The 17905-nt window shown below is 40.8% G+C and overlaps 2 protein-coding genes across 2 annotated transcripts; one reads left to right on the top strand and one right to left on the bottom strand.

Moving 5' to 3' along the window:
• Positions 1 to 675: 675 nt before the first annotated feature.
• Positions 676 to 1467, top strand: LOC138005623 (uncharacterized). The gene has a single exon (XM_068851824.1). The coding sequence runs from the start codon at positions 676 to 678 to the stop codon at positions 1465 to 1467; it is 792 nt and encodes a 263-aa protein (XP_068707925.1).
• Positions 1468 to 15372: 13905 nt separating this feature from the next.
• LOC138005622 (neuropeptide FF receptor 2-like) lies at positions 15373 to 16344 on the bottom strand. The gene has a single exon (XM_068851823.1). It carries the CDS (start codon positions 16342 to 16344, stop codon positions 15373 to 15375), a length of 972 nt encoding a protein of 323 aa, XP_068707924.1.
• Positions 16345 to 17905: the final 1561 nt, after the last annotated feature.

Below are 17905 nucleotides of genomic sequence, written 5' to 3'. Positions count from 1 at the left end.
AGAGGATGCTTTATGGGCTTGAAACGTGGACCCTGACCACGATGCTGGGGAAACTTGTCAATGAATGCTACCCTAGAATGCTGCGAACGGCCCTACAGGAGTCTCCCAAGAGTCTGTGAAACAATCCGTATGAGAAGACTAAACACGAGCTGGTCATTGTGCCCCTCACAATGAAGAAACCACAGGTACCCCAGGCTCGATAGATTATGCAAGAGTAGAAATATATCGTCAGTAGATCACAGACGATAGTAGGAATTAAGGACCGCCAAACTCTGAAAACGCTTGCTTCGAGAGCCATCGAATGAGGCTTTATTCACAACCCGCGTTAACCAAACCGTTGGAAGATCTCTTAGCTACCCGCAATAAGACTCATGATTGAGCACCCAAGTAGTGCCCATTGAAAGCAAGCAAATGTTTGCAGCAGAGTTTGGTGGCCCTTAATTCCTCTCAGTGTACAAGCGGCTCGAATAAAGAAGACGAATAGCTAGCGGAGGTATCGTTCGTGATCTACGTGGAATTTCGAGGCGATCGAATCCTTGGGAGCGAATTTTTTTTTCTTTCGATGATTCCGGCGGCTCGTCTCGGTGCCCAACCTGGGAAAAGAATACTGATAGAGGGAAAAGAAGAGGAACCAAAACACACCTCAATTCTATCAACACTAACATCAAATTTACCATGGAGATAGAATCAGAAGGTTCTATTGCCTTTCTTGACACAAGAACAACCAGACAAGACGATGGCTCGATCACCGTGTCTGTATACAGAAAAGCTACCCACACCGACCGCTACCTTGACTTCAAATCTCATCACCACCCCCAACATAAATACTCGGTCATACGCACCCTCATGGATCGCGCAAAGAATATCCCGTCCACCGAAGAGGAAGCTGTACGAGAAACTAAGAGAGTAGCAAAAGCCCTTACCGCTAATAACTACCCTGCCAATTTCATCTACAATGGTCGCCAACGCAACAGACAACAAGAAGTAAATGCTTCCGACCAGCGCGGTATGGTTGTTTTGCCCTATGCCAAAGGATTCTCCGAGAAAATCGCGAGGGTTCTTCGAGGTTTCAACATTAAGGTCGCTCATAAACCTATTCGGACAATCTCAAATATACTTAAAAAACCAAAGGACAAAATCGAGAGGTTGGCCTCTAGAGGAATCGTATATAAGATCAAATGCAAAGATTGTGATTGTGTTTACATCGGTCAGACATCGCGCACGCTAAAAACACGCGTCAAAGAGCACTCAAAGACCATAGCAACATTAGATGAAAACTCTTTGTTGGCCAAACACCACATGCGCTACAATCACCAAATAGACTTGATGAACGTCGAAATTGTTGACAGATCATGGGCATGGCGACAAAGACTTATTCTGGAGGCTTGGCATTCCTTACGAGATACGAACGCTATAAACGAGCATATAGCACTTCCAAACGTTTACAATAACATAAAGAATTTGTAAAAATATTTTAGAGTGCTCTGGAGACCTTCGTTTTTATTGTCTATTTCATTTTTTTAAATATTCTTTTGAAGTGCGATGTTATATTTATACGCATCGTGTACCATCGGGACGTCGTTCGATTTTTGCATTTTTCATCCCTGCTGAGGAAGGCAACAGCAGTTGCCGAAACGTCCAACACAATATTTTAGCCAGTGTCAACCTTTTTATTATATTTTTAACATGCCTGGCAACACACCAAACATTTTTTTACTAAAGGGGTAATTTCCTGTTTGTCCATGTTAGATAAAATGTCGTTCTGCACATTTCACAGTGTCATCTCCGTAGAATGCAACTGACGATAGGACGATTGAAAGACCGGTAAGAGAGCATTATCATTAAAGTGCTTGAGAAGTTGGTTAACTGCCCTTTCAGTTGCTTTAGACACCAGTGATAAATTGCTGACCGGTCTGAAACTCTGATGTACGAGATCAAGACCAGGTTTGTTAAAAAGAGGTTTGACCAACGCGACCTTCCAGTTTTTTGGAACAACACCTTCTTGAAATAACCGATTAATCGGTAATAACGGTAATAACTGGAACCAGCTCAGGAGAACACAGCTTTAATAACCACGTTGGAATCAGATCCAGCTGACAACTAGCATTTGACATGCCCATGATGATATCAGACACTTCTTCTTCAGACAGAGCAGTAAACCTTCCCGACGGTACCTGACCACTGGGGTAGTAAGAAACATGAATTGTTAAAATTGGACCTCATGAAGGAACTGAAACGGTGTATTAGAAACGATAAGTAAATCGTGCGAAACAAATTGTGTACAAAACTCTTCTGGTAATAAAACTATAATTGGGAAATGTTGAGAGTAATTACAATCCCTAACAAAATCCAAACTATTATTCAACAATGGACTTTATAACTGTGTGAAGGCAAATATGAGGAATACTTGAAATACCCAGCGCATTCACACTGTCATAGCTCATCATTTATGAGCTCAAATCCTATTTAAGATTGGAATTTCTCTTTTCAGACTTGAAAACAACGGCGTAAGATTCTTCCTTTACAACGATGAGCACTCTGTCTAGACAAATTACAATAACAAAATATCGCTCCAGAGGCTATCTACGGGCTGAGCCAAAACAAACATTCACTAACACGTATTTATAATCACAACAAGTTCGTAAAATTGCAAGATCTCCATCTTTAGGATTTGGGTAGACTATGTAACTTTGTATTCTTAGAAAGCAAAAAAGAAAAAAAATATCGTAAGACCACCCGACAAAAAGAAGCCCAATTACAGGTTGTCATTTGCATTCGTCTTTTGATAATGATCATGCATTTCCTTGTTTTATCCGGACAGAGTGCACAACTGTTGAAAATTGTGTGAGATGTCCCGACAAGATCAACTGTCCGAGATGCAAACCGGGGTTTTCAAGGTGCGTGTTATCGTGTCCATCTGGGTTTTTCCAAAAAGGGAGAAGACGCCACCGACTTCTAGAAGGTAACTTTTCCCTACATTCTTCATGACATGATGAGTCGCGTTTCCCAGAAAAAGAGTGGCTAATTCAGTTCATAACACTCAGTTGCGAAACTCCTCTTATTTTAGGTATTCTTTGGATTTCAAGTACTTTCTCGATAGTTTAGCCTAACAGGTAACTAATGAGCTGAAATAAAATAGGTGCCATTATCTGCATCTTTCATAGCACTCGACTAAGTCCCCTTCGCTTAAGACTGGGTCAGCTTACCTCGCCTACCCGTTGGTTGAGCATCGGATTACCATGCTGGAGGGTCTTTAATAAATGAGGAGAAACTGCTGCCTTTGTAATGACATCTGCAAATTAAATGGCTGGACTTTCTACTCTTCTCGGATAAGGACGATAAACCTTAGGCCCCGTCTCACAACACTTGTTATTGATTCTGTGGGACGTTTCAGTAAAACCCAGCCACTGTTCGTGAAGAGTCACGGGGCATGGAGTTCCCGGTGTTGTAGTCTGGCCTCATTTCATTCATCCATGGGTTGAGTGGGATCGCTGATGGATTGATAGCGGCTGCCTCCTTCGCCTGTATATGCTGATGTACGATCTCACCCATAGACTCATTGCTTGACTGTAATGAATTTTTTTAATATATGTTTTCAGAGAATACGCTACATAAATTCATTACCATGGTCATTACCATTGCCTTATACAACTCACTGTCAATCCGGCCGACTGGGAAGAGTAGGCTGGACCCATAACAGATCGGGGAACTTCTGTTTCAACGATTTTGAGCGTACAGCTACTCTAACCGGGGTAGAACGTAGATGACAAAGTCGATTTACGAGTCACAATAAATAACAGAAAAGGGAGTAACTAAAACAAATACTCTGAATGGAACTGAAATTACCAACGTGGTCTTTCTATCATTGTAGAGGGCTGCGTGGATGAATATTGTCTTACTTGCAGAGAAGACTGGTATCGTAGCAACAACAATAAAAGACGTTGCCTGCGAAAGTGTCCAAATGGTTTTTATTCCCTCGGAAAGAAGCAGAAATTTTGTCTCAGTAAGTATTAAATACACGATCTAAATTGTGTGCAGACACTCGCGAGGACCGCTGCCCGTTTTTAGAAATGCTTGGCAGGCCTGAGACTTCACTTCTTAAACTACTTGAAAATAAACAAGACGCTCCTCTTTCCACTTCAATTCAGTTATTTTTGGATTTCCGCTATCTGAATAACTAGCATATACTGAAGTGCTTGGTTTATTAGAGCTAGTATAGTGACAACTTCTTTACGCTCAGATTCCTGCAACGCCACGTGTTACTGTTTTTCCGCGGATTTCAATAAGCGTCACGAAGTGTCCCCTTGCTGTTCTAGCCAACTTCAACATCACTTGTGTCTCAGAATACAGACAATTTATGTCACAAAGTGTCCCCCAAATGCCGCTCTTTAAGTGAAGACTAACTGCTGCATTTACCCAAAGCTAAAAATAACGCTAACCTTTACTCTTACTTTATTGTTGAAAAAAAGTAGCAAATGCTTAGACTTAAAGGGACACTTGGATGTCAAAATTGGGCGTGCATCTAATTAGGGTCAAACCTGGACATAAGTGTGTTTTTCGGGAAAAAAGATTAGATACGGATTATTTACAAGTTTGTGCATGAGATAGTCGCCGAAAACATAGAGCTCGCGGAGGTCCTTATTTTATCTATCGCATGTTTCTGAGACCATCGACTCTCTTTAATGCAGACTTAAACTGATTAGAGTGTAATGTGAAGTGCTTCTTTTTTACGCCATATGAACCATGTGAGCGTTAGCCCTACTAATGGAAATGGGCCCGCGCTCACATGGTTCATATGGGGTTGAAAACAAGCACTTCACATTACATTCTAATCAGTTACGTCTGTTGAAATATAGTACTTCACGGCCAACGTTTGCAAAAACGTAACCTTCTCTTTAATGCAGCTTTGCGTTTATTTCCTCAGGATGCATCGATAATTGCGAAATTAACAATGCATCAACGGATATGATTGAATAAAATGCAATCCACAAACTTCAAGACTTGAACGGGGCGTCCAAATTTCCTGTTCCAGAAATTGTTTATCCGGTTACTGGATTCAAGAAGACGCCAACCAGGGGGAATTCTGTCTGCCTAGAAGGTCAGCTAGTACAACAGGAATTAATTTGACACCTTAACGAAATTAACATTTAGATTCCCAAAATAATCCTTGTTCGTATAAAAGCAGTTTGTTGCAACTGACGGATAGCAGCGCCAAACCCTTCATGCAACTAACGTTATGTATAAATTTTCGAGTGAGAAATATGCATAGAATGTCAATCGAGTTGTTCTGCTAAAATCAGTTTGGACACCATTCGACAAGAACGTCACAAAGACAGACTATCACTACAACCTGATCGGATGAGGAATAACGGTTTTAACTATTTTACTGCACGCCAAGTATAGTGTTTGAAGGGTTAGGCCATGTGATCTGCAACACGTAGTTTTTCAGGTGAAACAGTCGTCGACATGTTGTTGGATTAAAACAATGAATCTGTCTTAAATTGATTTAGGCATCAGCATTTGTACATTACACGACAACAACAACAACCTTTATTTTTACCGATATGATTAACTACTTTTACAAGAAATGAAAGCAGAAATATATATATTTATTAAAAACATTTCGATACAAACAATATTTTGAATAAGTGAACTCCATCCCGCATTGTCTAATTAGACGCTCCGTGAGCGTACACTGGGTTGCCTGTGGTACGTGCAGTGTTCCAGGCAATTTTTTCAAGGCCGGGGTCATTAAGACCATTTAAGCGGTCACCCAGAAGTCATACCAGCAGATTCCCTTTGGCTCACACGTTCATACGACGAAACAGATCCTTTTCTGAGGTTAAAAACCTGGCTATTGGCCTATTAATTAATCATTTGTCAGAAAGAAGTAATTTCTGTCATCTTTAGAAAAAATAGACACGCATTGCTTAGGAGTGGTAGTGAAGCAACACAACGATTTATTCCATATTGTCAACTGAGCTGCGTGTTGTGTTCCAGGAGATTCAAGTTGTCTTTGCGTAATATGTAGTTCTACAGTCCACGATATTGTTTTGGTATTATATATCATAGTAGTGCCATAGTGGAAGTCTTAGGTAAATAGCCCTCTGAGAAGACATGTGGTTACTAGCAAAGTACTGAACCCAGAAAGATTGAAGAAAATAAAAGAGAATCGAGCAACATTGGCTTCTGGGCTGACATGTTGATAATTTTCAAGTTCCCTCACAACTTCTTTTCACCACAAGTTTAAGCGTGCACTCTGAGCATCTGATAGCTTTGTAATACAAAAAAGTTCACTGACGTTTTTTCCTCCCTGTCCGTTGGGGTTAGTATCTGGATGGGTGACCTTAAAAAATATACCACTTCGTATAACAGAAACATCGGACCGAAAATTCTATTATAACGCTAACACATTTCCAACTAAGCAAGGTACAGATTTTGTTAGCTTTCTTTATGCAAAACAAATATTGATGCAAAAGTTTCTGACACAGTTCCCTTTTGGAAAGAACCTTGACTGTAAATAATAAAGCACAAAAGAGACAACAATCTTTCATTCAAATAATTTTTCACTGTCGCATTTCCATTTTATTTTACCTTTTGAGAGTTGAGTACAAAATAAATGTTACTTGCCAGGCAACTTAGATGCGACTTCAGTAAACACTGTGATGCATTCAAGGCGTTCGATTCCTTCAATGTTTGTTAAATCCATAAAAGAAATGCCATTTGATGTCAGTGTTGTATATAATACTAAGCAAGTAAAATATTAGAAACAAAGCTCACTTGATATCCAACGGCGAAAAATGAAATAATTATTGTTGTCGAAGACTCGTCGCTTTAAAGATTCCAGATATTTATTTTCAGCGCCTGTCTGGCTCACCCAATTGACTTTCCATTCTTGAGCTCCATGAGGGTATATTTTGTTTAAAGATCCACTAAAACGCCATTCGCGTTATCATGACTTTCGACGCAACTGAAGGTTAACAAGAATTAGTGAAATTTCCAGTTGTTACCGGAAGACTGTGCAAAGTTGAGTGCAAATAAATACATTCAGTCCAATAGCCAAACTTCAGAGATAACAGATCCACTTAAGGTGTTCGATTCCCTCTGTCTTTGTTGCACCCATAAGTTACCAGAGAAATGTTCTTTTGGTTTCAGTGTTGTACATAACACCACCCTGGCGAAATATTAGAAATAAGCTCACTTTGATTTCGGCTTGACGGGCGAAAGATTGCTGTCGAAGTCCATTACTCGTCGCTTATTACTCATCGCTTTTAAGATTCCAGATCTTTTCTTTTCACCACCTGTCTTGACGTTCCATTCTTGAGCTCCACAAGGGTATATTTTGTTTAAAGATCCACTAAAACGCCATGCGCGTTACAATGACTTTCGACGCCATTGCACGTTAATTAAATGCGCTCCTGTGTGCATTAGAGAAATCTACGCATTACCCCAGCCCCCTCAAAAGTATCCAAAATACGGAAAGAAGACTCTATACACAAAGACACCACTTAGCAGGGGAGTGACAGGCAAGACTTTTCCCGACGCGGAAAAAAATAAAACTAGACCCTCCGTGAGGGTACACTGGGTTTCCTGTGGTACGTGCAGCGTTCCAGGCAAATTGTGACTGGCCCACGGGCCGATTACGGGGTGGCAAAAACAAAGCAAAAGGTAATTAAAAAACCATGTAATAAACTACTTACTAACCGAGCTAGCTCGAGCCGTACTGGGGAATATTGGCCCTGGGTCGTTTTTGTACGGACCTTGCTGCGCTCGGTCCGTACTGCCACGACCTCGGGCCAATATTTCCCTGGCAGTGCGGCCCTCGCGCTCGGTTAGTAAGAAGTTATTAAGGGGTCACCCAGAAGTCATACCAGCAGAGGCCCTTTAGCTCACAGGTCCTCACACGTTCGTACGACGAAACAGATCCTTTTCTGAGGTTAAAAGCCTGGCTACTGGCCTAACTCTTTTTCCTACTTTCCCAACCGCGAGAAAACCGCGGTAAATCAGCCATCGCCAAAAAATGTTTTTTTTTTTTCTCAAAAAATATTTAAAGTTAGGGGGAAAAATACATCATTTTAAAGCTAAGAAAATAAGCTTTCCAACAGCATATAACTTATTTACAGACAACTGAAACATTTTATAAAAGCGAAAGTTGAACGAAAAAATTTAAGAAAAATAACAGTAAAATATGTTTTCTAGGCAAAATTTGGTCATTTTAGCGTTGATTACGAATTTTTGGATGCAAAACTAATATTTTCTGCAATTTATCTGCTTTCTTGGACATAAATTCGACCAAAAACGGATAAGGCACGAATATTTTTAGATTTTTAGGAATAATAGATAACGTGGTTCAATGCGTAATGTGATAATGCGATAAAAGTGTCAAATTTGCGACCCATTGCTAACGGCAACGGAAGCGATCGCATTACGAATAATTAACCTCTGTTGCCAAAAACCACCCAAATAACCGGTCAGTGTAAAACGCAGACCAGGGATAAAATGCAGACTGCAGACTGCAGACTGCGGGTTAATAAAAAAATAATGAAAAAAGAGTTATAAGAGTGTTAGCAGCCGTTTGTACTTTCACACTGAAACCCCAACACAGCTCCCATCACTTTGGTTGCCCCACGGCATGTTTTAAATCCGGATTTTTATCGAACTCTGTAAGAATTGAAGCTGTTTGAATTCTTGTTGTTGTTGGAAAAAGGACAGTTTCGTTAAGTGAGTTGCTTTTAGGCAAAGAAGTCACCACCCCGTAATTCAACTGTCCATTTTGCTGCACTGAACAAAGTAATCGAGTAATTACCCAATAACTCAATTTATTTTGACACGCATGGCTACAGTACCAATTAACAAAGACAGATAACGTGGATTTTGCAACCATTTAACGTTTCAATTCAGTCGACTTAAGCCAGTGTGACTGAGGTGTAAAAGTTTCTTATTAGAATCCTTTCATTCGCTTTCGTGTACGTTATGTTTATCCTTTAGTTCACAAGCTCGTTTGTTTTGCATCTGGAAGATGTAATTTTCAACTATAACCTCTCCCTAGGGGTTATCACGCATAGCTTAACCAATGAAATCCCCGCGTCCTAATTGCTCGGAATACATGAAATTCTTTGTGCATTTCGTTGCACCGAAAAAAGACAACCGAGATTCTTCAGGTATTCGAAGTAATAATTGTTGGTTGTTCGATCGATTTCCCTCGATGTACCGGTGTGACAAATAATTTGGAACATTGCAATGCATCTGGAAGCGCAAAAACAAAGCACAGATGATTTCAACGCGTACGATCGCATCCCCAAAAGGTGCAGCGACCTGCAGTCATAATAATGTGAGTTGTTGACAGATGTAAAACAGGATTGTCTTTCAAACAATCTTTATTTTATCCTTATGACTCGTTTTTTTATTATTAATATTTATTTTACCCTCAGTCTGCATTTTACCCCCGGTCTGCAGTCTGCAGTCTGCAGTCTGCAGTCTGCGTTTTACACTGACCGCCCAAATAACCGATTCTTCGACGGAAAATTCATCCCAGAGGATAAAACTATTCACTGGACATGTAATAAAGGTAGATATGTTCGAGCGAAAGCGAAAACAAGCGAATATTTTGGCGGAAAACACAATAATGTGAGATCAAAGGAACATGTGGTGAAGACACGCAATTGCGGCATCGCTTCGACAATAATCTTACCTTTTCAGCGATTTTAACCCTTGAAATTCCATTCAATCCACCTTGTCTAGTCTTTGAATTCACTATTATCGCTGCCCTGCGAATCTTCAATGTTCTACATAACAGCACACTTGGTAAAAGACGGCTCGACGGGCGACAGATTGTTGTTGATGTTGTCGCCTGTCTTGTTCAGTATCCAATTGATTTGCCATTTTTGAGCTTCACAAGGGTATATTTTGTTCAAAGATCCACTAAAACGCCATTCGTGTTACATGACTTTCGACGCCATTACAGGTTAAGTTAATGATTCTACTGTGTCCATCAGAGAAATGTACGCATTTCCACTACCCTCTCGATCCTAAGAAAATACGCGCAGAAGGCTCTATGCACAAAGACACCACTTACCAGGGGAGTGACAGGCAAGACTTTTACCGACACGGAAAAAAATAAAACGGAGAAATTCTACCCATTTTCCAACTGGGATTGCCGTATACGGCAACCCAGTAAAAACGACGAAATGCAACGCTGATTCCGACTGGGTTTAGCAACCCAGTAATAATAGGGACTTTAAGCAAGGACTACGTAAGTGTCTAGCACGGAGAGTTTTAGCCGCGGAAAAATGGAAAGAGTACGTAGCACCCTGCCAAAATTCAAACCTCTTGTTTACATTAAACAAGTCACGTAGTAGTACGGTAGTGTGTTAAGTGTCATGCATCTTTCAGAGAAATAAGAGATTTGCTCCTTGTTTCGCATGGTTCTAATTTTATTTCGGAGGAAGAATTTTTAGTTCTCTAACAGGTCTATCAGCCTGCCAACTTGACTTTTCCAAACTCTTCGTATGGCCAGTTTCACCTTGATGACATGGAAGACGATGAATGTTTGGCGGAGTTTCGTGTTAAAAAGCAAGATTTGGAGACCTTTGCAGGGCTTTCCAAATACCAGCAACTTTTCATTGTGAGCAACGACAACAACATTTCCATGCGCCTAAAATCAACAAAATTACTGGATTAACTTAATTATCGAACTTGATGTCCTCATTCGCTTTTCTCGCTTAAAAGCTGACACATTGTATATGTATGAATTTAAATTGTCAAAGTACTTCCATCTGGGGAAAGGACATGCGAAAAGTCGCCGCGAGAAGTACTGTGGAAGCTTAGAAAAATCGTGAATTATCTCGTGAGAGCCTCGCCGATGAAACGTGTTGTTGTTTGCGACTGCTGCTCCCGCATTTTGAACTCAAAATCAACAAATAATTGTTTGGAAATCACCAAAGATGATCAAAAAAGGATAAAATGCCCGTATCTTGCCATTTCGGTTGAAGTAATAACATATTAAGCATGTCATGTACAACAAAATACTTACGTACTTTCCACTATGGCCGGCCATAATCCTCTACGCATCCGGAAAGCGTACAACGGCTAGAAATCAGGCCACCTTCGCATGGCGCGAAGAAATATCACTTCCGGTCACCGTACTAGTCACCTTCGTTAGTCCTTGCTTAAAGTCCCTAATATTAATGGCCCCCTAGTAATAAACATGCAAAAGAATTCAGCACGCTCATTAACTGAGAACACGTCAATTTCTTCTAAACAGTGCAGAAAGTTAAAATAGAGTACAAAAAGTTGAATTGAGATTGATTGACAGCAAAGTCGCAAAAGATCAACAAAAAGACAGACAGGATAAACTAACAACGTTTTAATTTAGAGTTTGGAGGAGAATTTTTTATTTTTGGTCCGTAAGTTTTCACAAGTGCGAGTAGAGGAAAACAGAGTCAAATGTTTGCTTGTAGATTATTAACGCGTAATCACATCATTTATCTCGTGCAATTTGGGATAAATCGGCGCTGTGGTAATTTGGGTAGCCTGTGAAAAATTTACTTGCGCTCATTTATATCCCAAATTGCACTCGAATCATGTGATTACCTTTGCAAACAGGCTAAACTAGCTGACAAGTATGCTTGTATTAAAATAACCAGTTGTTGACGAACCATCCATTTTGCATTGCTTGTCTTGGTTTCAATTAACGAGCCCTAGGGAACATCCGAGCCTACACGAAACGAAAAAAAGAATTGATGGTGTTTGAAAACATTAGTAAAGTTGTAACTGATCCCCCCCCCCCCCCCCTTACTTTAAACGGGAACTGAGGAAATGAAAATGTAATGGTAATGGATTTATCTGCCACACACAGACCGTATTCATAAATGGCGGTCAAGGAATTATTGTTTAGTCTTTGTGCTAATCATCCTCACTAGCCTCACTTTGGAACAAAATATTCTTTTGAATTTTTTTTCTCGTGTTTACGAGGCTAGTTAAGATGATTAGCATAAAGACAAAAGAATAATTACTTAGCCGCCATTTATGAATACGGTCTATATCACATAAAGTCTTTGGGCGGTTACAATTCTCTCTCTGGGGTGAGATTACCCACCCACCCGACCCACGCATGAACGTGAAAGGAGATTGTGAGACAGGGCCTACGGCTTAAAGTCCTTGTATAGAGTGTTTTCACGTGACATCACGGCAGCCATGTTGGTGTACCTAAACAGCTGACTCGTCCCCAGTCGTCTCTCATGGTCTCATTGATTATCAACGAGGAATGTACGGGGGCGAATGTGGGGGGTGATGGGAAGGCGGAAAGGAGAGAGACGACTGGGAAATCCTGTTTTCAAGATGGCGGACGAATCAATGGCAGATTTTTTCCCAAGTGAGAATTTCGAAGATAGGCCTTTTCACCGTGCTTCTTTTAGTTGAAAATTGCCCTGTCCGCACACATCATGTAGAGGAGAAGCCGGCAAAGTGTTTTTCGAGGAGAAAGGGCTCGCACAACATTTTCTGGCCAAACACGTCAGAGTATTCTTTGACGAGGAAAAATTTACACGGGAAGCGTGGCGGCTGTTTAAGTGTTTTTTACGGCCAAGAAACAAAAGAGCACCCAGAAAGGCTTACTACAGAACGCAGTCTTCAGGTTTGTTCTCAATATTTCTTTTGTTTTCGTTTATAATTCATATATTTTACGCTTCAATTCGCAATGAATATTTATGATAAATTAGAGGATTACATTGAAAGTTACTTTACAACACTTCTGATGGCCATAAAGACCAAAAAATTGCATTAAGATATCCACTGAATAAAAAGAAAGCGATATCGGGCGAAAAAACGATCGAATACGACTTGGCACAACTTTTCGACTCGTAGAACAACTCTTCGATACAGGATTTCCCAGTCGTCTTCCTCTCTCGTTTTCTCCCTTCCCAACATGCCTTCGCGCACCTTCCTTTTCCGCGTGAAGACGACTGGGGACGAGTCAGCCTAAACAGTAGAACGGCGGCCATTTTGGTGTACTCAACTAATCCTCTTGGAATTGAGCTCTATGATCATGGAAACGTTTTCTTTTGTTTTGGTAGAAAAACAGGGTAGGGTCGTTCCTCTTGTTAAACCTAATATTTAATTGACTGTATAGTGTCCTACTTCCTATTGCTTTTTGTGCTAAATGTCTTGTTCTTTTGGCCAATCCTGAAGCTTGTTCAATGAGGTACGACACTACCCGAAAAACAGAGTTACTGATCACGTGAGTGAAAACACCGTATTTTATTTGTATTATAATGTAGCATTCACATTTAAATGATATGGAAAAACCTGCAAGAAAACGTTTTATTCCCAAAGGATTTGAATTGGGTACAACATCGATTTAGCCGATTCCTTTCCTTGTATTTGTACATGTTCATTGCCGTGACTTTAACATCTTCAGGTTCCCACAGCCTGCTCCCGTTCTGGCCTTGTCGCTCAGTCGGTAGAGCGGCGGAGATCTAACCCGAAAGTCGTGGGTTCAGTTCCCACCCTGGTCAGAGTTTTTTCTCTGTCCTTGTGTGGGCCCATTTCCATCAGTAGGGCTAACGTTCACATGGTTCATATGGGATTGAAATCTAGCACTTCATTACACTCTATTCAGTTAACTCTTTTTTTTCCCGCAAAATTTGGTTTAAAAATAGACACTTTTCTGACGCTGATGGGGACTAGGCCAATTTGGGTAAATCTTACTCTTGCGTGATGGACCCTTGTTTGCAGATAAAATATTAATTACAGTTATTCTCAGGACCCTGAGTGTTGGTCCGGACGGGGTTTGGACCAGCGACTTCCCGCACGACGTCCCAATGCTCTAATATATAGATTTAACCAAGCCTAAAAGCGGAGCTCCTTGGTTATTTATTCTCACTGCCTGCAAAGTAAGTGAAAATAATAGGTTTTCAAATTGTCCGCGTTTTGGTGTTTCTGGCTCAGCCACCTTTACTCCTGGGAGAATCAAGTTTCCGCGCCTTCAATACCGCCCAACTCAGTGCCAACTGTTTTCGTGTAACATGCACTACAGACAACCCAGTTTACGCCTACGGTCGTCACGTAGGTTCGACTCCTGCAAAGGGGTACTCGAGTTCTTTCCGATTACCTCCGAGTCAACATCGAAAAGGTAACTCTCTTTATTATTGCCAGGAGCCCATCCTGGAGCGTGCAACTTCTATACAGCGTCTGTGAAACGGCGTTTTCACAAGTAGGTTTATTTTTAGACAAGCCCTTCCCGCGAATTAGGTCAAAAAACAAAGTTAGTTACGGTTCGGTGACCCTATGACGTCAGCTTAATTTCTCGTAATTGGTCATCGGGCTCCTGTGGGAGTCTCATTAGCGGGAAATTCAATCTAAAAATAACCTTACTTGTGAAAACGCCGTTGCACAAGTATAGTTAAGTTGCACGCTCCCGGTGATGGGCTCCTGTTATTGCTGTAAACAGTTGGTTCGCTCTTGGACTAAAAGGGACTCCTCCTGGTGTTTATATGAGCATTAACCGTGCTCCTCCAGCTCGGCTCAGGTTGGCTGTGATTGTCAAATTGCGTTGGCATTTCGATTTTCACTATTCCCAGTTGAGAATTTGCGAATCAAGGATGGCAAGAGGTCCTCAGTTCGCTTCTCGGATCTCACATCCTTTTTTCGACTTCTTTCCTGTCAGTGTTGCTCAAGTAGCTTTAAATACTCGTAAAACGGAGCAATGATGGAGAGCGAGATATAAAATGAGCGCACCGTCGGCCTCAGGTTTGTTAGTTGAATTACTACAGAGATTAAGCACCGCGTATTTTTTTCTGCGAACGGCAGGGAGGGTCACGTGACCTGACATTTCCCGCGTTTGCCGTTTGCCGGCCGCCGTTTCTACTCGAGGAGGACATTTTTCCCGTTTGTAGGGAAGGCCAAAACGTAAGTATTTGTAGCCCATTTTTACCGAATATTTCCCCATTTTGATCACTTCCTTTTATAGCTAAGCTTCTTTTGTCATCCTATTTCTACATGAACTGCTTATAAAGCTAAAAGAGTTTCAAATTCAAGCGGCAAATGCATAACTTCTCTGTATCCATTTCCTCTAATCGCAGTGAATGGCGACCGAGAACATTTGCCCTAGGAAAATTAAGAAATATGGGCCTGGCCTGTACTGAACTGTAACTGTATTTCAGTTAATATTTTAAACAATAAGTTGAAAAAGTTTCTCTTTGAACGAACATTTAGTTAATACCGTGTCGTCGGAAAGCTTAAACAGACGAACATCGCGGGCGGAACGGCAAACAACAAACGGCTAGCCGACGTTCAGCGTTCGTCGTTTTTGCGGTGCTTAATCTAACTACTGTTACGAGTTATCGACGCTAAATATAGTTGCTTTACTTAACTTTACTTTTTGCTATTTCCAAAGTGATCACTTGTACTACTGTTACCCATGGCTTGAGGATCCAGAGATGCTGTCATGCGTGTTACACAATTATTCTGGAGAGACTGACGTTGTGGTTCAGTACTCTTATGACACCTGATTAGGGCGGTATTCCGAAACTCTTGCATTCTTAAGGTATAAACTATAGGATTTACAAAGGAATTGGCGCAGAACAAGACATCTACGGACTGGCGAATATTAAATATGGCCTTTTTGGATAGTGTGTTGGATTCTGTTACACCGAGGACACCGTAGAAAACACAAGGAAGAATTGAGAGTGTGCTGAGAGCAGTGACATCGAATAACGTGGCTGTCAATTTCCTGTCGGAGGCCCCTGCCCCAGATAGCTGTGGAGGGGCATTTCTTTTTACGTTAAAGAAAATAATCATATAGGATACTATGACGGTCGAAAGGACAATTATCATAAGTGAAGCCCAAACGATTTTGGAGGCTTTTAAGTCAGTAAGAAATAGCGCAGCCTCTGCGGACGCCAGGACAAGAGCTAATAGCCAAATGCAAACAACGGTCTTTAAATAAATCCAGTTCATCATTCGAGAGTATCTGAAAGGAAATAAAGTTGCATGAAGGCGTTCCAACGACAGCAAGGCAAGATGAAGCATGGAGCAATTTGCAAACAAAAATTCAAAGTAAATGACTGTGAACTTTTTCCAACTGAATCCACTGTAAGGTTTAAAGGTTTGTGTATGGGTATGGTAAATATGCAAGGGCCCTGACACAGCTCCCACCAGCAAATCAGCCACAGCCAGGTTTATGATCAGGTACGTAGTGCACTTGCGTAGATGGTGATTTCTTGCAAAGGTGATGACAGTGAAGCCATTTATTAGAAATATGACGACAAATTCAGAGATGTAAACTGCAAGCCACTTGGTATTCAAACTTGTCGAAGGATCAATTGTTCCTGTTTCATTCGACATTCTCAAGCTAAGGCAGATTCAAATTGTCTGGCGTTGTCTCTTGCCTGTTCTAATAAGTTGACAAATCAAAAGATTAAATTTGCTGATAAAGAAATTCTCCCTTTTTTAGCCGGGGCCGAAGATTTCAATTGGTTTTATCGATACGAGTGACTGGGGTCTTTTAAGAACGGTTACTGCGACGGCAACGTTCCATCCCGTTTACGTCGTACAATGTGGATGAAATTAAAATAAATTGATGGAAGCGGTTTCAGAGTAAAAATAGAGACTACAGGGTTCACAGTTTTACGCTCACGTTGTCGTTAAAACCTCAACATTGGTGATTTCTTGTTGTTACGCAGTGTACCCCAAAAATATGTGCTAAAATGCGTGCTGCAAGTGCAACACGATTATTTTTTGTGGCGTTGCCGTTGACGTGGCAAGTGGAAATTTGCGCTTATCTACAAATCCAGGAAACTTGTTTTATTTTAGTTCATTTCTCGCGTGTTTTCTACAGATATCTATCTAGCAAATTGTCAAAAGCGAGAGACACTGAGCTGGAATGGTACGGTGGCCCACAAGTGCCATGCTGGAAATTAACGAGTTGCAGCTAATAAAGTAAAGTTGCTGCATATTAAAAAAAATGCTTCAAATGAAATAAAGTTGCTGCAAATTAAAGTTTCTGCAAATTTAAAATAGTTGTTGCAAATTAAAACATCAAGAGTATGCGCGCGCACTGAAGGAAGGACAAGTACAAAACACAGGTCACAGGTCACAGGTCCCAAGTCACAGGTCATTGTTTTATCAATACAGAAACAACCCTAACTGTTAACAAATGCTAACATTAGGCCTAATCAGGCCAAAGTTTAGCTTTAATGGATATTTAGGATACTTTCTGTATTGTTAAAACAATTACCTGTGACCGGTATTTTGTACTTGCCCTTCCTTCAGTGCGCGCGCATACTTTTGATGTTTTAATTTGCAGCAACATTCTTTTAATTGCAGCAACTCGTTTTGTAAATTAGCAGAAACTATTGTGAATTTGCTTGCGGCAACTTTATTTTATTTGCAGCAACTGTTTTATTTGCAGCTTGTCCCTTGTTGGCCACCCTAGGAATGAGAGATATTGCATGAATTTATAACAAGCAATATTTTAAGGAGGCTCTGAATCGTCTCCGTTTCACTTTCCGGCAATAATTTATGGAGGTCACCGAGTTCGTTACCACGACGCGACCTATATTAATTAACTAGGTTGACAAACCCAGTCGGAATCTGCGTTTTATTTCGCTTTTTAAAATTATTTTACTTAAGTGTCTTTGTGGGTAGAGTCATCTGCGCGTATTTTTGCTAGGCTTCAGGGGGTAATAGAAATGGGTAGATTTTATCTGGTGGACACATTAGAATATTTAATTAACCTGCAATGGCGTCGAAAGTCATTAACTTGTAACTAGAATGTCGTTTTAGTGGATCTTTGAGGAAAATATACCCTTATGGATCTCTAGAATGGAACTTGAATTGGATAAACAAGACAGGCGGGGAAAAATTATCTGGCCTGGGTTGCTCAAAGCACGGTTAGCGCTAACCA

Source organism: Montipora foliosa, chromosome 6, assembly GCF_036669935.1.
Source record: "Montipora foliosa isolate CH-2021 chromosome 6, ASM3666993v2, whole genome shotgun sequence".
Taxonomy (NCBI): Eukaryota; Metazoa; Cnidaria; class Anthozoa; order Scleractinia; family Acroporidae; genus Montipora; species Montipora foliosa.
Note: the sequence above shows the minus strand (reverse complement) of the source record. Positions and strands in the feature narration are given on the sequence as shown.

Excerpts from the sequence above, each read along its gene's own strand:
- LOC138005623 (XM_068851824.1), top strand. The coding sequence starts at position 676 with ATGGAGATAGAATCAGAAGGTTCTATTGCCTTTCTTGACACAAGAACA.
- LOC138005622 (XM_068851823.1), bottom strand. The coding sequence starts at position 16,344 with ATGTCGAATGAAACAGGAACAATTGATCCTTCGACAAGTTTGAATACC.